We start from the raw sequence: 23,200 nt of genomic DNA on the forward strand, positions 1-23,200 counted from the left end.
CACTCAAGATAATGTAGTCAAAGTGATTAAATGTCCCATAATCTACCAAAGAATAAAATCATTTGACTGGGGATTTTATTTTGTCTTTAATGTTTCTCTGGTCACTTAACAAGCAACCAAGAGGACTTGTGAGACTGAAGGAGGAGAGATTCTCACCCCACCCTTCCCCATCTCCAGCCAAATCTACAATCTTGGACACCAGGGGACAAATGAAGGTCCTGAGGTTTGGTGAAGAGGGCTCTGATTCTGGGTGAGAAGGAAAGGATCAGAGAGCCAAGGCCAAAAAGATCCTGGACCACTAAACCCAAAACCAGGAAGAACCATTTTCAGTCTCTAAAACCAAACTCGGAACTTCCCTGACGGTCCAGTGGATAAGACCACGGTCCCAATGCAGGGGGCCCGGGTTCGATCCCTGGTCAGGGAACTAGATCCCACATGCTGCAACTAAGAGCCCACATGCCGTAACTGAAGATCCCACACACAACAACAAAGATCCTGCACGTGGCAACGATCCCACGTGTCGCAACTAAGACCCAGCACAGCCAGCTAAATAAACAAACAAACAAACAAACAAACACACACAAGTAAGCTAGCTCCATGACTAATTTTTAGCCAGAACTTCTGATTTAGAGCAGCGATCAGCATACCATGGCCTATGGGTCAAATACATTCAATGTTTGTAAATAAAGTTGTGCTGGAACACAGACTCACTCATTTATTTACATGTTGTCCATGGCTGCTCTCACACTACAATGGCAAAAGTGAGTAGCTGCAACAAAAACCATGTGACCCAAAAGGAAAAAGATATTTACTATCTCATCCTTTACAGAAAAGGTTTGCTGACCACTAATTTAGAAGAAAGAAAAGAACACCTAGCTATTACTTTTTTGAAGGGCATTCAGAAGAGTAGGGTGCTTATAGTTTAGTTCAGCAATCAAAGGAGTCCATCTTTGGGAATTCCCTGGCGGTCCAGTGGTTAGGACTCTACGCCTTCACTGCCGAGGGCCCAGGTTCAATCCCTGGTCAGGGAACTAAGATCCCACAAGCCACGTGGCACGGCCAAAGAGTCCATCTCTGATATCCTTTCCTCTAATTTCTAAAAGATGCTTTTTGCCATCTTGATGCAGGGATCATTTGTGAGGCATCTATGATATGGCAGCTCAAGGGACTAATAATCACTATCCATTCCTGTTAAGTTTTTCAAGCTTACTGTCAGACAAACACCAGGCAGACTTATAATGGTTCCTATTCCTTGCTTTCTTGCAGTAAACAGCCCAAGGTTATCTGATAGGATATACTGTTTATTTAGGACATAAACATTTTGATGTGCCAGAATCTTTTAGGGAGCAAATGACTATCTTTTAACTATAGAATGATAAATAAGGATTTCTCCTGATCAGACCAAGTACCCTGAAATATAAGTGTATCTAAAATGCATGCCTCGGGACTTCCCTGGTGGCACAGTGGTTAAGAATCTGCCTGCCAATGCAGGGAACACGGGTTCAAGTCCTGGTCCAGGAAGATCCCACATGCCGCAGAACAACTAAGCCCATGTGCCACAACTACTGAGCCTGAGCTCTAGAGAGCCCACAAGCCACAACTACTGAGCCCACGTGCCACAAGTACTGAAGCCTGCGAGCCTAGAGCCCTTGCTCCACAAGAGAAGCCACCGCAATGAGAAGCCCGTGCACTGCAACGAAGAGTAGCCCCTGCTCGACACAACTAGAGAAAGCCCACGTGCAGCAACGAAGACCCAACGCAGCCAAATAAATAAATAAATTTATTTTTTAAATAATGCATGCCTCCCAAACCAGATATCAGTTCTGTCAATGGCTGGTGAAGGAGATCAGACCTGAGATAGCTTTGTATAAGATATTATCTGTCTAGGTTGCTCCTAAAGAGAAAGCAATGGGAATAAACAAGAGGAAACTCATCCAAAGATGCCATGAAAAGCAGGATGCTATGTTAGTGAACTGCTCTGGACAGATGAGACAAGGCCTACCTGAAGTCTGCACTGAGGGGGAATCCGATAAATTCTAACTCTTAAAGAGTGAGTACTCACTGGAATTGAAGTCTTAACCTCAACTTTAATGTCAATGAAAAATTCCTTTCTCAGACAATGGGGGAGGAGGGAATCAGCTAGTCAAAGAGAAACAAACACTAAGCCAGGGAGATGAACTTTCTCAAATCCTCCATGTCAGGGAAAAAAGAGGCTAGGAATCACTATAAAGTCTACTAGAAAGCGGGAAACATTCATTCGTTTTTCAATGAGTATTTATCCAGCACCTACGTACCAGGCACTGAGGTTAGAGGTACTAAACAAAACAGACAAAAACCCTTGTCCTCATGGAGCTTACTTGCATTCCAGTGGGGGTGTGGCATAAAATACGGTGCACATTATATGGTGTTAAGTGCTCAGAAGAAAGACAGTGAACCACAGGGAGTGTCGGGGTGGGGGGTGGCCATATAAGGCTACACTGCGGAGGTGGCATTTGAGTGTTTCTGGGCTAGCGTGCTTTGGAGCACACCCGACGGACTAGAACAGAGGTTTAGCCCAAGAAATCAAATTGTTTATACTCATGGAATATCCATGTGAGTTATGAGCTTGCAGTTGTGACTGTCACACTGTTCTTCAGAGACAGTAACATAACCTGTTCTCTATGGGGACAAAGTTCAAGAAAAGAAAGTACACAGCATACATTTTTCCCAGTTAGATAAAAGCACACTTTCAAGAAAATCCCTCTTTGAAATGTTCCCAAAATAACAAAGGACTAAAAAAGTATAAACTCACAAGGACAAAAAAATAGAAGAAACAAGGCCAGACAAGAGATGTCAACAAATAAGCAGATAAAGTAAAAAAAAAAAAAAAAAAAAAAGTGAGGACCTTATACAGCAGAGAATTTTTTTGTGGGGGATACCATCTTAAGAGAGTACATGGCAGGATATAAGGAAAGACAAACTTATAGCAAGGCAGTACTGACAAACATCTCAAACTAGATCAAAATTCTGCAGGAAAAATGTAGAGCCTACCCTGGAAAGAACAGAAAGGAAACCCTACAGGAGGATTTTTTTTTAATGGGTCACTGCTACACAGGTAAGCAAGAGCCCTGCAGCCTTAGGGGACTGCCAGTCTTGGTGTTAATTTGACAATGGAAGAAAGTAGCAAAGAGACTAAATCAGCTGCCAGAACTAGACTTACTTCAAAGAAAAGGGTAAATTTAAACTAAAAGCTCCTTACCTCTATACCTGTTGGCCACCAAAAGCTTAAGCTAAAAACAAAAATTACTGTAGTAAAACTGGTTTTATCTGGGTCCCCACTGGAGAAAGGGGATAAGGATTGGGACACCTCCTCTCTCTTTCTCATCCATAAATTTCAAAAACAGAGAAAGAACTGAGAATTGAGCATAAGCATCCTCTAAAATATAACCAGTGAAGCAGGAAATATGACTTTTCCAACAGGTCTCAAAACTTAAGACATCTAGGTGTTGCAAAATCTTCCCTGAGATAGCATAACACCTAACAAATAGCAAAAACTCTTTCCATTCTTGAAAAATCAGGAGTACCCTATTTTTCTATCATTCATTCCTCCTTTCTATAGAAGCCAACTATTTCCTCCAAATGCTCAATGCAAATAAAAAGAACAATGCTAAAGAAATTCTATTTAAAAGGTAGGGAAAGTAACACTTTCCTATTTGTTACACTTTTACAACATCTGCACTTACTTTAACAGACTGTTGTAAAAATAAAATAAAATGTGTATCAAAGTTGCTCGGTATTTTTAAAATCAAGTTCAAAAGAACTTAAACATCTCCACGTTTCAAGAGTTCACCGAAGATTTTATTAAAGTTTCACATTTGCTTACTTATTTTCTGCCCTCCATAAAATTATTGGAAAATACTTAAAAATTAAAGATAGAAATACTAGAGAGCAGAAACTAATACAAACACAAAGGTAAGAGTAACAAGATTTCTTATAAATATCATCCCAAATTTTTTTATTACTGATAACAATCTTAAAAGTACAAGCTAGACACTTCTCTCGTTTCTTAACTTAAAAACAAAAAACTATAGGGAATGCACTAGTTTCGTCTTTATGGATATTCTTCAACAGTTAAAAAAGTTTATCTTAGTAACATATAGTATATACAGATATACGTCTTACCTATTAAAGATTTGATATTTTCTAAGATTAAATCACTAGTAGTATTTCCAGATAAATCTTGCCCCAATTCAGCAATCAGCTTGGCATAACCTTCATTTTCTTCTCTTAACAAATTAAATTTTTGCTGCTTATAACTGAAATTAAACATCATAAAGCAGATAAAATTAATTTCAATTAACAAGCTTGCATAAGAGTATTGTATTCTTCTCACTGAATTTTCTTACTCTCTTATATAAAACAATCATAAGAACAGTTGTTGAAAGTTTACCTCTTTGTCTATCTTTTAGGATAGAAAATAACAGTGATTCTTAAGGGACACCCCAATGTTAATTACACAAGGAAAGGATATCGCTAATAACATAACACTATTTCCATCATTGACAAGAATATACCTTAAAGCCACAGTTGTAAATTATTTTATTGGTAGTAATAAAAGCACTGAATATTATTTTAACTTCTAACACGGAAAAAAATTAACATTGGTTTCACACAGGTAAAGTTCACTGCTGACTCAATAACCATAGGCTACTCTTAAAAGGAAAAAACACAAGACACATGCTAACAGCAACAACAACAAAAATCTTCAAAACGCCTTTAGAAACTTCTAGTATTCAACATGAGAACTAAAAAGCATGCTCAGGTACTTGATCTGCAACATAAAAATACATGTACTTACAAGAGTTTTGTCTTGATTTTAACTGACTTTTGATTGAATTGCTGTGATTGTTTGATAAGCCCTAACGATTCCAATGTTTCTGGATCCAAGCGTTCCTTCAGAACTGTGTCTGAAACTAAATGCTGTATTAAAAAATATTAAAGGCCATTTTACTCCTCAGCATTCCAACTATGCATTCACAATATTAAAACATATTCAAAATTATTTTCCCAAATAAGAATATTAAAATCACCTTATATATATACATCAACAACTTTATTAAAAGGCTTGGAACTTCAATCTAACAAAAATGATGACTTTCCAAGTACTGAAACATACAGCTTTTTAAAACTTCACTAAAAATTATATGCCATGCTGTACACAACCTAAAAATGACAAGAACTACAGATGTAATTCTGATTAAAATTGAGTCTGTCAACTGAATTTTCTTTAAGATAATGCAGCATTTCAGCCTTCTTTGGCTTCTACTGTTTAAGTCAAATTCTATTGTCTGTCCTCGCAGCAAAGACAAGGACATTCTTCCAGGTCTGAGTAATGGCATTCCGCCTTGGTTTTAAATTTATGAACATAAAATGGTTTGCTAGACAATGATTATGATGAGCTCTAGAATTAATTATTTTTAAACTACCTCCATTCTTTTTCTCCTTGCCTAACAGTTTATGAAAAATTGTTCAGTTTAAAAGCTGTCCATATCATTTCTAGTCACTTGATAGATGCTTACCTTTTCCTTAGTTAGGAACTTACTAGGTCAGGAATATCACCAGAGGTTTTCTACGCATAGATAGTTTAAGTGATATGGTAGCATGCCTATTTCATAGAAAAAAATTAGCATGTCTAATTTTACAAAGCATTCCATTTCAAAACCCAAATCTCACCTTATAATGAACAGTCAACTGAATGTCAATACCCTCCTCCATTAACATGATTATCTGTGATTATAATCATTCCACATAAAATTTAGAAATGGAAAGTATTTTTTAAAACTTACCAAACATGTTAATACCAATTGTGTAAAATAGTCTCTCTTGCTTTTTTCTTCTAAACAATTTGTCTCAATATCTATAATGATGAAGAAAAAGAAAGATGAAAGTTTGATTTTTCTAGACTCCACAACTATAATAAGATACCTGTTTTCTTTAAAACTAGCTAAATTTAAAACTCCTCATTCTGAATTTGGGGAAAAAATTTAAACTGTGGTAAGCATAAGCAGTCCTTCATGTGCATATGAATACTTAAAGATTTATAAATTTTATAAATTATATATTATAAATTATTATATTATAAATTATAAATACTTATAATTTATAAATACTTATTAAAAACTTATATAAATACTTATAATTTCTCCTCATACTGAAAAACTGACCTTGTGACCAATGGCATATCCATAAAATGGTAAGTTGATTATGGAGCTATGTGCTAAGGCACTGCAAGCAACAAAGCTTCCAAAAAATACTGTTTTCAAAAATGGAAACATTAGGGAATTCCCTGGTGGTCCAGTGGTTAGGACTTGGCGCTTTCACTGCCAAGGGCCAGGGTTCAATCCCTAGTTGGGGAACTAAGATCCCACAAGTCACGCAGAACGGCCAAAAAAAAAAGGGAAACATTCAAGCAAAGTTTAAACAACCACATGTCAGAGATGCTAAGGTAAAAAGCTGAACTGGGTGACAACGAAGATCTCTTCTAATACTAAAGATCCTATTACTCAGAAGATCAAACCCTTGACTTTGGCCACCTTGGTACCATGTTCTAACCAAGCTACTTGGTCACCAACTCTATGAAAACTGTATTAAAAGGTATTTTTAACATCCTATTTTGAATTACAATTCTAGTCAGCAAACAAAACTTCACTCAAGATTTTCATTTTCTTCCTACTGAAATATTTTTTTAAAAAACTGAGACCTCCTTGAGTTTCAGTACATTATTCAAAAAATTTGTCAAACAATTTTCTGATCTAAAGTATAGAGGAAATAAACAATTAGCTCTAAATGGTAAGCATCAAAAACTTCAACCAGGATTAGCAGGATTACAAAATTGATCTCAGGATTGTTTTAACTGATTACACACCATTACCTTATTTTTAAAGTCAATTCATATTTAGAATGTGCTATAGAAAACGGCACCAATTTTAGTGATGTAATAAAAATTGCCCTCTAAAAGTTCTAGGGCTCCCCCAGACAGACATCCTACAACTGCTTTGCTTCAGTTTACTTTCTACTGCCATCACTAAGAATCAAAAGAGAAGAGGACCTATCATTAAACACATCCATATTTTCCGGGGCCTTCTCCACTTTTCCTTCTTGGACAGTGCCATCTCCCAATATTCTGGCAACTATAGCTAAGCACACAGTCAGCTCAAGCGTATTAAGGGAATTTCAGGGTGTAATTTATACAATGTAAATTGCAGTACAATCTCAATCTATCAATAAGACTTTTAATCTGTGTGTATCTCAACAATCCCTTCCAGGGACTCCTAGTTGTCTCCTCATTATCTAGTCTTCTGGTCCCTCCTCAGCCTAGAACTTCAAGGATACTGATCTTGAGGGGTCAGGACTAAAGTGGGCCTATTCTTTTAACCAATATCCATCTACCCTCAAAGGCCCTACAGTCCCTAAGATCTACCTCCAAAGTCCCCAAGATGAGAGCATTTGGGTAGCACGTTCATCCTCTTCAAGTAAAGTCTACTCTCCTCTCAGCCATCGGACCTGATTAACTCTCTGGGTTCTGACCATATTAGGAAATGCTTAATGGGACCTCAGTAAATTTCTTGGCTAAACTATCTCAATAATCAATATAGGACTCTACTATTCCAATTATGCTTTCCCTGTTTTCTTTATTCTTTTTGTTCTAACTTATGAAATCATTCATTATTTATTCATTATTTCTGACTCCTCAACCCCAAATCAGCACCTAGTAAGTTTTCTTTAATTTCCCTCTGATTTTCCTAAAAAGCCCTCAGCCATTTCCATCTCTAGGCCCAGTATCACCAACCACCTAACCCAGCTCAGAGGTCCCATCAGTGCATCAAGTCACATCAGACTCTCCTTTCGGGTTAATATAGCTCTCAGGCCCCCTCACCCTTACATGATTAATCTTTTAAAGGAAATTGTTATCTTAACCAGGAAAGTACAGCACTGATTTCTCTTATACCTGTTAAAATATTAGAAAGATAACATGATACACTAGAAAGATCATGGACTCTAGAACCAAAAAAACCCAGGTTCAAACCCTGCCTTATACTAGTTGTGTGGCCTTGAAAAATCACTTTTCTGAGCTTCGATTTTCTGATCCATGTATCTACTTTACAGAATGCTGTGAGGATTTAAATGAAATTAAATGCTTAACATACAGAAGGTGCTCCAAAATGGCACCTACATTATTATTACTGTGATCATCATTATAATTATCATCATCATTATTAGAGGTAGCTCACGTTCTCACTCCTATTCCCCTACCTCGGTCTGGGGTCACCCTTGGATCATTTTTTTTCTGCCAAGGGTGGGGGTACGTGAGTGAAGGGGCAGGTGAGGGAAATTCTCTTTCCAAGTTTGCCGTCCTGATCCTGCTTGTAAAAATGGACTGGATAGGCTAAAAGAAATTTCCCAAGAGCAACCAAACATCATCTTCATGAATTCATGTTACTAGTAAAAAGCAATGACTTGTAATAATAATTCATATTATATAACTAAATAACTATGAAGGGAAAATATATCCTAATAAAATAAGTCAATATAAAAAATTACTAGAACTTACTAGTAAGCTGATAATTGACGATTACCCAAAGAAAGATATAAAATGTACTCCTGACACTATCAATGAATAACAGCTTCCACACAATGGTACCTACAAATCACTCTTTAAGTCTTACAAATTTATAGTAAAAACAAACAATTTTCTAAATTGAAACCTGTCTCGTGTTATATTTATTAGTAACATAATATCTTTAGTGCCTGCTCTAAAAATTAAGCTTAAAAGGTTTTTGTTGTTGGCATAAATCAATCAATCCAATAGACAGCATGAACAAATACTTTATCATCTAAACCAGGATAGTTTTAAGATTGAAAGAAGGCACAATTAATAATTACGCCAGGAGAACAAAACAAAAAGGGGACATACGGTCACCAGTCAATGGTCTTTTCATTTATCACTCACGGTCCACACACATTTTGACCTGTTCCCAACCTTACTGTTGTTATAAAATCTTAAACGTCCTGAAGGATCAAGGACCAGACATTTAGATTTGTTGCAGTCAAATTTGGGATTCTCAGTAAGACATTTAAGTAACCTATCTAATTCTAAGAGTTAAGATTAATGAGCTAAAGTAATTCATTCCAACTTGACAAAGTCTCAGAGGATAACTCATATTTTAAAGCGAATATTATAATGTTTGGTAATGTTTTCTAACAGGTCAAAGTTACAGAAAGCATAAGACTGATGAGGAAAACTGTGCTCAAAGATACTTTAATTCAGATTTAAAATCAGAGAAATAAATTTGTAATATACATTATTTTTTAAATCCATGCCTCCCATGGAGGGACACTACCTTTTGTTCTAAGTCAAAGAAATATTCCTTTCTTATCTTGCATGAATTCTTATTTATTCTGGACAAATAGAGAAGCTGCTATTTCCAAAGTTGGTTTCTCATCCTCAAAACAAAAGTACTTTTGATTACTTTGGCTCTTCTTGCTCTCTCTAAAATTAAGAAGAATCAAAAGAGTACAATAGTAAAGTAAATACCTCTTGAGTATCCTAAGTTTGAGATTCTGACATTCATTGATAATCTGCACTGAATAATATTAATTAGGTGGTTACTAAAATCTGAATAATTCAGACTAACTTATCTTCAGAAAACTTGGCCTTTTTACTTGAAATGACTTAATTTAGCTCAATTTTATATAAAGATACATTCTGAAACACTCAAACTATTTGAATTATAAACTAAAACTATTTAAAGCTAGCTTATAAATAGTAATTAAACTCACATCTGACTTATAATATATATTCCCTGTAAAGTAAAATATATATATATTCTAGATTTGTAGAAACATTTGTAAAATCCGCAGTTTGAAAGACAGCATTTTATTTAACACAGTACATTAATTTACCAAACAACACTTTTTACAGGTGAAATAAAGGCTTATTAATACCTACCTAATATGCAGAATACGTCGGCAAGAATGGAGGGCATATCCTCACGAAATTCCTAATTTTAAAAAATACAATTATTCATAGTAAATACTAGAATAGCACACTAGCAATTATTATGGTTTCAGAAAAACACTCTTCAGTAAAACTTAAAAACAAAACCCTAATACCACTATGTTGACAAATAAAAGTTTTCAAGTTTCATAATATAGAGAAAATTAAGAGGGAGATAATGGTTGAAAAAAATGTTTAAATGTCTACCATGAAATAACTTGAGTTTAAAAAAAAAAAGAAACTTAAAACAAGCACCTCAGGAAATAATAAAGAACACAAATGAGTAACATTTTTCCAGTGAAGTTTCATGTCAGAAACCACTGGAATTTGGAGTACCTTACACCTACCTAAAGCAAGACTGTTAAATATGGTACATTTTTCATCTAAAACTTTAAATGTTGTGCTCATGCCTGAGTCAACACTGATCTATGCAAAGATCATAGTATTATCAGAACAAAAATCTAAAAAATGCAATAATAATTACAAGCTGTTGTCTCATAACTCAAGATTCTCTAAAGATGAAAATAATTACCAAAAATCTATCTTTATTTTCTTTATGCACTGATGTTTGCAGCCTTTGGAGAAACTGACCCGAAACTCTCCCCTCATTTCTGGATGAATACTTCAGCATTTATCCTAGATTTGTCTCCTGACTTCCCACTCCCACACCCAATTTTAGAGCCATTTTCCATTAGTAAGGATCATAGTTCAATTATTGCAATTAGTTTGCTGGCACTATAGCAACCCTAAAATTAGCCTACTTTCAGAGAGTAAAGGAAAGAAATATAATTCTAAAGAAAAAACTGGTAGCTGTAAGAGACAGACAAGATATGTTTCTGTGGCTAAGATATGGGACAGTGCAATATAGGACTATGAGAATCTAGCCACGACAAAGAATCCAGCTGCAGAAGTATATATATCACTAAGGACTCAAAGAAAGAGAAGCTAAGTAAGAACAAAACACACATTAAGTTCATTTGGACTATTCATTTTCAATAAATGGGAAAAGTATTAGAATCAAATTCCATTAACACACTAAACCCTATACTGATGCCCAATTTACAGAATGAAATAACCTTCATTGCCGATCAGACATTAGTCTCTTCTTAAGGGCTATGAAATTTGGCTATGTCTACTTGAATGCAAGTGCTCCAAAACAATAGAGCAAGACAAGAGTTTTCAAACATGGAATATTAGTTGTTGAAGAAATAGACTACTCCAACACAAGCTAATCAGATAGAGACAGCTGAGAGGTAAAGGAGAAACTCATATTGAACCTCTACTGTTCAAATACATCTCAACATGAGGGGGGGGAAATCACAACTACTAAACATAGAAAGTCCTTAAGACTATCCTCAGGAAAGCACAAAAATCATACAAAGAAAAAGGCTACAGAAGCTTAAAGCAGCACAGGGGAAATTCATACTGACATCAAGAAACTCCAGGTACCACCTCAATAATACTTATTATGAAAGCTGTTCTCAACTGGGCAGATAATTTTATTTATACAAGTGTAAAACCCAGCCTAATAATAATAGAATAATACACCACTTGTAATAAAATGAAACTTAACTCCTGCTTTACAATAAACACCCTTACAATTTGAGAGTTCATCTTTCAATTCAAATACCAAACAACCATGGAAAGTATCTGGTCTGAATCTAACTTAAATTTTCTAATAAATAAAAGAGTGAAACAGAATATCCACTTAAAGGTTAGGGAAAAATCTAGTTATCATTTTCTAAAGCAAACAACAAACAACAGGAAAATTAGCATCAAGCAAACATTAGAATCATACAACCTCAATTTAAAATAATTTAATCCTCAATTTTTTTAATACATTTAATTTCTAAACATAACCACAAACAAAAGAAAATGCCTTGTTATGCTATACTGGGAGAACAGTCTAACCAAATTATTTTTTTATAGGAGCTTTTTTTTTTTTGTCCTCCCAGCTTACGTAATATTTCCTGCTCTACTCACAACCAGAGAAAAAGATTAAAATACCTATATTTCTGTCTAGCAACAATGGCTTACCAATATTATCTTAAAACATTCACTACTATAATTTTGAATAAAATGAAACACAAGTTATACACGTCAGGGATCCTTGCATCAAAGGCAAAAAGAAATATGTAACAATTATCAAATTTAAAAAACATATATATACTTACACTAATGTCATTAAGAACATTAGATGCCTGTTCATGCTTTAGATTTCCTTTAATGACATGGCATGATAACTCATAAAGAGCTTGCTGGAAATCTGTCAAACATAAAAGAAAGAGTATAATGACACAGTCTCTTGAACATGAAAGGTAGACTCTCTAGGGGAAGATCTACGTATTTCCTACTTCTCGGAATTATTATAAACATCAATAATGATTAAGAAAACTATACTTCTAATGCTTCTCTCTAGCAGACTTTTTCCTTTTATTTTCACAAAAACAATACTTAGAGTAGAAAAAAGTTAACCTTGACTCCACTACTATAACATAACTACTGCTTGAGCACTTCCTTGCAATCTTTTTCTATATGTCTACATATTTTACATACTTGCATTCATAGTTTACATCATTTGGCATTCTGATTACCTGACAAACATTTCTAAAAGCATTTTCTCGTGCTACCAAAGTCTACGAAATTATTTTTAATGAGTGCATAGAACTCTAGCAAGTGAATATAAACTAACCATTCTTCTCGCCAGGAGATTCACAGATTTTTCTAACTATATTCAGATTATAGTCAATTCAATCGCAGGGCTACACTGACAACAGATAAGGAATAGCAGTAAATATAAAATTTAATTTTACCCATATCCTACTGTCAGAGAAATTTCTCCCCAAAATCTCATTTTCTCCTCTATTTCCATCAGAATTCAAACTAAAATACGTTCAGCCCTCTGTATCCATAGGTTCTGCATCCACAGATATGGAGGGCTGACTTTAGTCACTGTACAATGCCATTTTATATAAGGGACTTGAGGATCCTCAGATTTTGGTATCAGAGGGGGCTCCTGGAACCAATCCCCTGCAGATACTAAGGGATGATCGTAGTTACATATGTACATACACACATAAAACATCAGTCCTATGAGAACTGTCAACCACATGTACAGTAGTCTCATTCACTATTAATCAGCATAGCCCCCCTTTCCTGGAGAAGGAATTTGAGGAGGGGGGAGGAGTTAATGGTCAGGTGAACACCTCCTTTCAGCCACCTTTTTCTTTAGTCCCATACACTAAAATCTTTATCTCCTTCCTCTCATTAAAAGTAGGAAAACAAGTAGCTCTAAAAACATTAATGTAAAATAAAGTCAATTTATAATCCACTTTTGAAATAAATCAAAAAATCTTTCAGGGCAATATAACAAGTTAAGAAATCAAATATCTGGGAGTTCCCTGGTGTTCTAGTGGTTAGGATTCGGTGATTTCACTGCTGTGGCCGGGGTTCAATCCCTGGTCGGGGAACTGAGATCCTGTAAGCTGTGCAGCGTGGCCAAAAAATAAAAAGTTAAAAGAGAAATCAAATATTTAAAAATCTCCTCCTTTGGTCTACTACTAGCCACAAAAAAGGAACATAACAGAAATCAAAACGTTTATCAATCCCCCTTTAAACAATGAAAATAGTATTTTACAATGAAGTAAATTCGTCCATTAAATTATTCACAAAAGAAATACAGCCAGATTATCCCAATTCCTTATGAAGAATCCATTAAATATATTCTATCTTTTTCACAAATATGCCTTCATTATGCTTATAGTAAACTATATAAAAACTAAAATGCAAAGGAAAAATTTCTGTTAGTACAGTAGGAATATGAGGTCAATTTCATGCTTTCAATTTCCATTAATAAAATGCTTTTATAACGAATAATAGCCATTTGAAGTTATCCAGTTAACTAAGATTTTTTAAAAAGCAATCACTCTTAGAAGCACAAAACAGCTGAGCATCATAAACTAAATTCCCGTAAGAATATGGGCTCACAGGGGCTGAGGGAATTCTAATCTTAATCAAAGGAGATTAAAGTAGAGAACAAATGGCCCAGGTCATCTTGCTGACACTAAGTGACATAAAAACAATCACAGTGTAATCCACAAAGTAGCAAAGACAGTCCCCAATTCACATGTTATTTAAATGCCCATTTAAGTGGCTAGCCCTGCAAAATCCACAAAGCCCTGCAGAATCTACACTAAAGCTGAAAGCCCTGCAAAAAAGCCCTGCAAAATCTACACTAAAGCTGAAAAACTTTACATTTACAATGGGGAGGAAAACTTACAACCCTTATAATTACACAGAAAAGAATAAATGCTAACGTTTCAGAAAAAGCAGCTTTAAGAACAGCCACAAGTAAAAGGGACTTCTAGACATTCTTTGTGGAATTTGAACATTTTAGACACTAGTTCTTGGTTATGTCGAATATCACTAAGACTACTCATGTTTATCAGCCATCCTTACAACGTTATTTTATGGGGGTGTGGGAAAGAGACTTATAAAAAGAACAAGGAGAAGCAGCGTGTGCAAGGGAAACTGCCTGCCTGAAATGAAATCAATTTGAGGGAGAGGCACAAAGGGAAAAAAGGGCACAAGGAACACCACCCAAACTCAATCCTCCTGAGATAGACGAAGGAAATTCTGAAGAAACAACATTCAATTCCCTGCATGGACTACCCACTGGGGCCCTCAGACCAAAGCTTGATTGTTGGCAGATATCAGCCAAAGAGTGTTATGCACTGAGGAAGTAGGCAAGGGCTCATATTAAGGTAATATTTAATTTCTGATAAAAGTAAACTTATCTACAGAAAATTATCTCATATTTTTTTATTTAAAATAGAATATTGACTATAAATTATTTTTCCAGATTTGAAAAAAAAATGTTATGGGTTCTATCCCCAATGAAAGCTACACATGAAAATGCTTTAAACTTACTGGGCATTACTGCTTTTGTTTTTGCCCCTCCTTTTCTAAATCCATATACCTAATTTTATTTATTTTTTATTTTTTTGCGTTATGCGGGCCTCTCACTGTTGCAGCCTCTCCCGTTGCGGAGCACAGGCTCCGGACGCGCAGGCTCAGCAGCCATGGCTCATGGGCCCAGCCGCTCCGCGGCATGTGGGATCTTCCCAGACCGGGGCATGAACCTGTGTCCCCTGCATCGGCAGGCGGACTCTCAACCACTGCGCCACCAGGGAAGCCCCATATACCTAATTCTAAATTAATGAAAGTTAAATAGCAAGTCCTTTAAAATTAACATAACTAAAAATTTACACCGTTTAATAACATTTTACTTAATATGCCATATTTGTGATATGCAGTAGTAAACAACTCTGTTCCTTTTAATGTTTTCCATGACACTACCTTTAACAAGATCCCCAGATACCACCTAAACATAACCAGCTTTAGTAAAAACACTGAACCTCAGTTTCTGGAAGTTTCCTAGTGCCAAAAAGACCAGAATAGTTTTTTTTTTCCGTGCTAGCTCTTCTCTTCTGTTTATGATTGATACCTAGCCTGTATAAGTTTTACTACAGCTAGCCACTGCTGAAATGTAGGTAAATATACCATGTTACAATTATAAAAGCCAAGCAACGTTATATGACTATTATGCAGGTCAAAAGACAACCATATAAAGAGATATATAGTCTTACTATAACTATAGTTTTAATCTCAATTCTAATATATTCATATAAAAGCTTTATATAATGTGAATATCTTAGACCTTTTGCTTTTATTCATAAAATTTAATGGAAAACAGGATATTTATTAATTTTGACCAAGCCAAAAATAATAGCTATGATACTTTATTTATTTATTTATTTTTGGGCTGCGTTGGGTCTTTGTTGCAGCGCGCAGGCTTTCTCTAGCTGTGGCGAGAGGGGGCTACTCTTCATGGGGGTGCACGGGCTTCTCATTGTGGTGGCTTCTCTTGTTGCAGAGCACAGGCTCTAGGCATGCAGGCTTCAGTAGCTACAGCAAGCAGGCTCAGTAGTTGCAGCACATGGGCCCTAGATTGCGCAGGCTTCAGTAGTGGCACGTGGGCTCAGTAGTTGTGGTGCACAGGTGATAGGGTGCGCGGGCTTCAGTAGTTGTGGCTCGCGGGCTCTAGAGTGCAGGCTCAGTAGTTGTGGCGCACGGGCTTAGTTGCTCCATGGCATGTGGGATCTTCCCGGACCAGGGATCAAACCCATGCCCCCTGCATTGGCAGGAGGATTCTTAACCACTGTGCCACCAGGGAAGTCCTATGATACTTTTAAAAGTCTTACCTCTAGAAGTTGAACTATCATGGCTTTTATTTTCACTGAGGATCCGGCATAAATGCAAACTAGAATAAAACAAACAATCTGTATTAATTTCTAATCCTAACATAGATTAATCCTTATAGAGCAAATTATATCAACTAAAAATATCTGGAAATGTATCAGATATTTTTAAATCTATTAGTTTATAATTTAAATAAACCTATAAACCCTAATTGGTCAGAACTGGAGGATGCTAGTGAATCAAGTCATTATTTTGAAAACTGGTAAATAAAAGAATGAAAATCAAGCACTTATTCTGCCTTTTGTATATGAACGAATAGTTAATAAGAAATGCCTCTGTTAGTATTTCAGCTAACAAACAAAGGAATGGTAGAATTAGAACAGCACCATTTTAAGGTCCCTAATAAATTAAAGGATCTAGGCATCTATTAATGGCTGTTCACATCACAAAAGACAATCAGATATTATGTGCCTCCTGATCCTGATATACAAGAATACACCACCACCTATGAAGTTGTCTTTAAAGGGGGGGGGGGCAATAACTTAAATTCAAACTGTGAGAAACTCTATAGGACAATGGCCCAGTCTCTTCAACAAATATATTACAAGGGAAAATAAAAGATGGTGCGGGATCCTTAGGGTGAAAAAGGCTTAAGAGATGTATCGATCACAGTGTATGGCTCCTTATTTGGATCCTGTTTCAAACAAATATTTTAAAAATTAACATTTATGAGTCAACTGGAATATTTTATAACTTTTTAAACGATAGATGCTGAAATATCTACACATGAAATATTTACTTCAAAAGTATGGGAAAATGGGTAGGGTTATAGATGAAACAAGACTGGTTAGCAGTTGATAAATATTTAAGTTGGTTGATGATTTCATTGGGGAGCTATTATATCTACTTTCTCATCTGAGACTTTTTTCCTATAACAAAGTTTAAAAACAAAAAGTTGAAATTTTTTCATAAAATTAAAAAAAATACTTGTTGTATGGTGAATATTTCTTCACTAATTTAAATACAGCAAAGGATAGATATACAGTATACAGTGAAAAGAGGTATGTTTAATTGGAATTCCAGAAAGAAGAGAGAACAGGGCAAAAGCAGTATTTGAAGAAATAATAGCTAAGAATTCAGTTTTCCAGAACTGAAGTGAAATCCGTATCTTGTTATATCAATAGTAAAACTACAGAAAACCAAAGACAAAATCATTTAAGCACCTGAGGAAAAAAAGGCAATTATTACCTTCATGACTTCTCAACAAGAACACTTGATAGCTGGAAGATACATTCAAGGTGCTAAAACAAAGTACCTGTCAACCTAAAATTCTATACCCAAAAAACACAGTTCCAAGAAAAGACAAAATAAGGACTGAACTTCAGACTAATAAAAATTGAGTTCACATACTAAAAGAAATGCTTGAGGACATTCTTCAGGCGGGATAAAAATGATCCCAGAAAGAACCTTAGAGTTGCAGCAAGAAATGAGGGAAAAAAGTGCTAAGTATATAGGTAATTCTAATTTAATATTAACTGAATAATAATAATAGTGACTTATGGTATTTAAACATGTGTAGTATTAAATATAGAGAGATAGATATATAAATGGAAAAACACTGAAATACATCAAGGCTAACGTGGGTTTATCCCAAATACACAAAGTTGGTTCAAATTAACTCACCACATTAAACTGACTTTTAAAATAACACAATAATTCAGGAATAGGTTCTATTCCTAATTTTCTAAAAGTTCTTTTATGCATAAAAGACATTTGACAAAATTCAACTTCCATTCACTATTTTTTAAAAAGACTTTTAGAAAATCAGGAATAGAAAAAAACTTATAATTTGATAAAGTAGCAGTTCTGATAGTGTGGTTCACAAACCCCTGATCCCCAAGACACTTTCTAGAGCTCTGTAAGCTCAAAACTATATTCATAATAATACTAAGACTTCATTTCCCTTCTTTTGCTGTAATGACATTTGCCCTAATAATTCAAAAGCAAAGGAAGGTTAAGACGGTTAGCACCTTAACATTTATCAAGGCAGTAGCACCAAACTGTCTCATTGAATTCTTCATTATCAAGAAATCAAAGGAAAGAATATAGCCAGTCTCATGTAAGATGTCACCAAACTGTTTCATTATATATTTCATGACCATTCACAAACAAAAGCCAGTTTCACTTAAGAATGTCCTTGATAGGAGTGACCTCAGCAAGATGGCAAAATAGGAAGCCCCAGGCCTTCCTTCCTCCCATAGAAACACAACTCAACAATACACATATCCAATTCCCTTTACGAGAAATTCAGAAACCAGTTAAGAGGCTCCTGCATCCCAGGCGAGGACTAAACCAGCTGCATCAAAGCTCGTAGGAAAACACAACACACTCTTTCACCATAGTCCCTCCTCCTGGCACACCACCACACAACTGGGAGGAAATTCCCAATTCCCAAATTCTCCCTGAGGAGGGAAAGAGGAGACTGGACTATATATACCTCTCACATTCTGATTGGTTGGAGGGGGGGAGTGGGCAACAGCTTGGCAGTCTCTCCCTCAACGGAGAAAAAAGAGTGTCCAATAGCCCAGCCTTTGGGGAGGGGGGACTGCCTGAGAGACTGGTTTCTGTCTAGCCTGACTTAGGGCACTGATGGCACCCAGCATACTCTAGCTGCCTGGGAGCCACTAAGAACAAAAAGAGCTGGGTGCTGTGCTGCTGCTTCACAGGACCCATGGTACAACAGATGGACACCAGAGAATGCAAGAGAGTGCCAGTTTCCGGAAAAAAAGAAACTGGAAAATCCCTCTCATCTGGAATCTACACGAGTCCAGAGAAGACATATCCAGAGAAAAAAATTGAGAGGCCCCCAGAATCTATAGCCAAGCTGATTGGTAAAGGCCTTCCCCTGTACTAAAGCAGTCCATAAAGACTGGGATAAGAGTGTTTTTTCAAATGCAAGGATACCAACACAAATTACAAAGAACATAAAGAAACAGGTAAAATGGCCCAATACAAGAAACAAAATTAGTCTCCAGAAACTGATCCTAAAGAATTGGAGTCATATGAATTATCTGACAAAGAATTTAAAATAACCATCATAAAAATGCTCAATGAGCTCAGGAAAATGATGCATGAACAAAATGAGAATTTTAACAAAAGGACAGAAAATTTTAAAAGAACCAAATTTTGGAGCTAAAGAATGTAACAACTAAACTGAAAAAGTCACTAGAGAGCATTATGGATAATTCAAGAGCATTATGGATAGTCATATACAAAAGAATGAAATTGGACACTTCTTACATCATATACAAAAATCAACTCAAAATAGATCAAATACATAAAAATAAGACCTGAAACTGTAAAACTCCTAGAAAGAAACACAGGGGGAAAGCCTCATGACATTGGTCTTGGCAATGATTTCTTGGATATGACACCAAAAGCACAATGAAAGCAAAAACAGACAAGTGGGACATCAAACTAAAACTTGTGTGCGCAGCAAAGAAACAATGAACAGAATGAAAAGGCAGGGGACTACCCTGGTGGGCCAGTGGTTAAGACTCCATGCTTCCACTGCAGGGGGCATGGGTTCCAACCCTGGTCAAGGAACTAGGACCCTGCGTGCCACACGGTGCGGCCAAAAAAAAAAAAATGAAAAGGCAACCTACGAAATGGAAAAAAAAAATGTTTGCAAACCAGCCATGTATCTGATAAGGGGCTAATATCCAAAATATTTAAGAAACGTCTACATCTCAATAGCAAGAAAAAAAATCTGATTTAAAAATGAGCAAAGAATTTGAATAGACATTTTTCCAAAGAAGACATACCAATGGCCAATAGGTGTATTAAAAGATGTTCAACATCACTTATCATCAGAGAAATGCAAATCAAAACCACAATAAGGCATCACCTCACACTTGTAAGGGTGGTCATTATTAAAAAACCCCAAACAAACAAACAAAAAAACCCAGAAATGACATCTGATAAAGGACTATTATCCAAAATATACGAATAACACTTAAAACTCAACAATAAGAAAACAAACAACCCAATTTAAACATGAGCAAAGACCTTAACTGACACCTCATCAAAGAGGATATACAGATGGCAAATAAGCATATGAAAAGATGTTCCACATCATATATCATCAGGGACATGGAAAATTAAACAATGAGATACCACTACACACCCATCAGAATGGCCAAAATCTGGAACACTGCCAACGACAGATGCTGGTGAGGATGTGGTGCAACGTAACTCTCAATCATCACTGGTGGGAATGAAAAATGGTACAGCCACACTGGAACACAGTTTGGTGGTTTCTTACAAAATTAAACATACTCTTACCTTACAATCCAGCAATCCCACTCTCCTTGATATTTACCCAAAGGAGGTGAAAACTTATGTCCACACAAAAACCTGCACATGGATTTATAGCAGCTTTATTCATGACTGCCAAAACTTGGAAGAAACCAGGATATACTTCAGTAGGTGAATGGATACATAAATTGGTACACTGACCCCATAGAATATTATTCAGCACTAAACAGAAATGAGCTATCAAGACATGAAAAGACATGGAGAAACCTTAAATGAACACTAATAAGTCAAAGAAGCCAATCTGAAAAAACTACATAGTATATGTTTCCAACTAAATGTCATTCTGGAAAAGGCAAAACTATGGAGACAGAAAAAAGTTCAATGGTTGCCAGGGGTTAGGAGGAAGGATGAATAGGCAGAGCACAGAGGATTTTTAGGGCAGTAAAAATACTCTGATTCTATAATGATGGATACACATCATTACACCTTTGTCCAAATGCATAGAATGTACAACACCAAGAGTGAACACAGAGGTAAACTTTGAATTTGGGGCAATTATGATGTATCAATGTAGGTTCATCAGTTGTAACAAATGTAACACTCTGGTGGGGGATGTTGATAATGGGGAGGCTGTGCATGTGCGGGGGCAGGGGGTAAGGGAAATTTCTGTAACCTCCTCTCAATTTTTCTGTGAACCTTAAAACACCTGTTTAAAAAAATTAATTCTTTAAAAACCAACAGAAAATAAGTGTTAGGGAGGATATGAAGAAACTGGAAACCCTGTGCACTGTTGGTGGGAATGTAAAATGGTAAACAGTACAGAAGTTCCTCAAAAAATTAAAAATAGAACTATCATACAATCTAGCAATCCCACTTCCAGGTATTTACTCATAAGAGTTGAAAAGAGGATATCAAAGAGGTATTTGCACTCCCATGTTCACTGCAGCATTATTCACAATAGCCAAGAGATAGAAACAACCTAAATGTCCATCAACAGATGAATACATAAAGAAAACATGGTGTATACATACAATGGAACATTACTCAGGCACAAAGAAATCCTGTCATATACAACATGGATGAGCCCTGAAGATAGTATGCTAAGTAAATCAGTCACAGAAGGATAAATATGGCATGATTTTACTTATATGAGGTATCTAAAGTAATCAAGCTCATAGAAGCAAAAAGTAGAATTTCGGTGGTTGCCAGGGGCTAGGGGGAAAGAGAAATGGGAACTTGCTGTTTAATGGGTATAAAACTTCAGTCAAGCAAGATGAAAAAGATCTAAAGATCTGTTGTACTACACTGTGCTCATCGTTAACAATACTGTACTGTACACTTTAAAATGTGTTAAGATTTATCTGATGTTATGTGTTTGTATCTACAATAAAGAAAATGTCCTTAATGAAGTAGTGAAAATTAATTTTAATAAATCCTAGCCCTGAGAACATGCCTTTTTTAAAAATACATATTTTTAATATTCTATGTGACAAATTGGAAAGTATACATAAAACATTTCTGTCACACACCAAAATACCATGGTTGTCTCCAGGAAAATCACCTATACGACTGTTTGAATTCTGAGCTGAACTAGCTGCTTTTTCACAGAACACCATTTTTACTTGAAAGAAATGACAAACTATGGTTATTCGGATTTGGGTCTTTGGCAGGCATTTTCTCAAAAATGAACCAAGAGAGCCAGTCACTTCAAGAAAAACAACTGAGAGTATTTGTTGCCAATGAGGAAATGTAAGGTTTCAAACAAAAATTAGAATTTTGGAAAACTTTTATCTGGCACCATGGACTTGGCTAGTTCCCAATTCATAAAAACTTTCCCGATAAGTTCAGTGATGATACTAAAGAATGTGGGGGGTTTTTATATTATACAATGTATTGTGTCAATATTTGGAAGTGCTGCATCATTCAGTGAACCAATATTTTCCAAATGACCAATGCATGATGTTGCAAAATAATGCATGGGTAAAAGACAGATTCCAAGTAAAAGAGAGACAATTGGATTTCAATTTAACAAAGTACAAAAAGTACACTGATATGGTTTTGGATTTGGCACTGCAACAAACCATTAACAAACTACCACCTGACAAATTTTGACATGATATCAAAGAATATCTACAATTATCTGAAAAGGTTACTAAAATTCTCCTCCTTTTGCCAACTATTTATGTGTGAGGCTGAACTTTCTTCATATACGTCAACCACAACAATATATTGCAACCCCTACTTCACAGCACACATAAAAATCAACTCCAGTTAGATAAGACTTAAAAAGGGAGAGCAAAATAATGTTTCCAGAAAATCATAGGATAAGTTCATTAACCTGAAAATGGAGAGAAACTAGTAAACCCAAAAAAGTACTAATCAAAAAGTAAAAGATTGATAAATTTAACTACATTAAAATGAACAACTTCTGCTCATCAAAAGTCACCACCGTAAGAGTGGAAGTACAAGCCTAAGAGTAACAAAAGATATTTGCCACACATACAATGTAACCCACAAAGGGGACAAATACAGACTACAGAAAGAACTCCCACAAATCAATGAAAGAAGTGCAAACAATCCAACAGA

General features: G+C 35.7%; 1 protein-coding gene across 10 annotated transcripts in view; it reads right to left on the reverse strand.

Annotated features, from left to right (window-relative positions):
* Positions 1 to 23,200, reverse strand: part of THOC2 (THO complex subunit 2) — a gene marked incomplete at its 3' end in the record, with an annotated part of 103,221 nt that overhangs the window by 72,501 nt on the left and 7,520 nt on the right. For all 10 annotated transcript variants that reach the window (XM_082681220.1, XM_082681228.1, XM_082681226.1 and 7 more), the window contains exons 2-7: positions 16,300 to 16,358; positions 12,211 to 12,302; positions 9,989 to 10,040; positions 5,826 to 5,896; positions 4,838 to 4,959; positions 4,162 to 4,295 (exon numbers count right to left, since the gene is read on the reverse strand). In XM_082681220.1, the coding sequence (XP_082537346.1) occupies positions 4,162 to 4,295; positions 4,838 to 4,959; positions 5,826 to 5,896; positions 9,989 to 10,040; positions 12,211 to 12,302; positions 16,300 to 16,358 (530 nt within the window). The remainder of the gene's footprint in view (positions 1 to 4,161; positions 4,296 to 4,837; positions 4,960 to 5,825; positions 5,897 to 9,988; positions 10,041 to 12,210; positions 12,303 to 16,299; positions 16,359 to 23,200) is intronic.

This window comes from Grampus griseus, assembly GCF_964374135.1.
Source record: "Grampus griseus genome assembly, chromosome: X".
Taxonomy (NCBI): domain Eukaryota; kingdom Metazoa; phylum Chordata; class Mammalia; order Artiodactyla; family Delphinidae; genus Grampus; species Grampus griseus.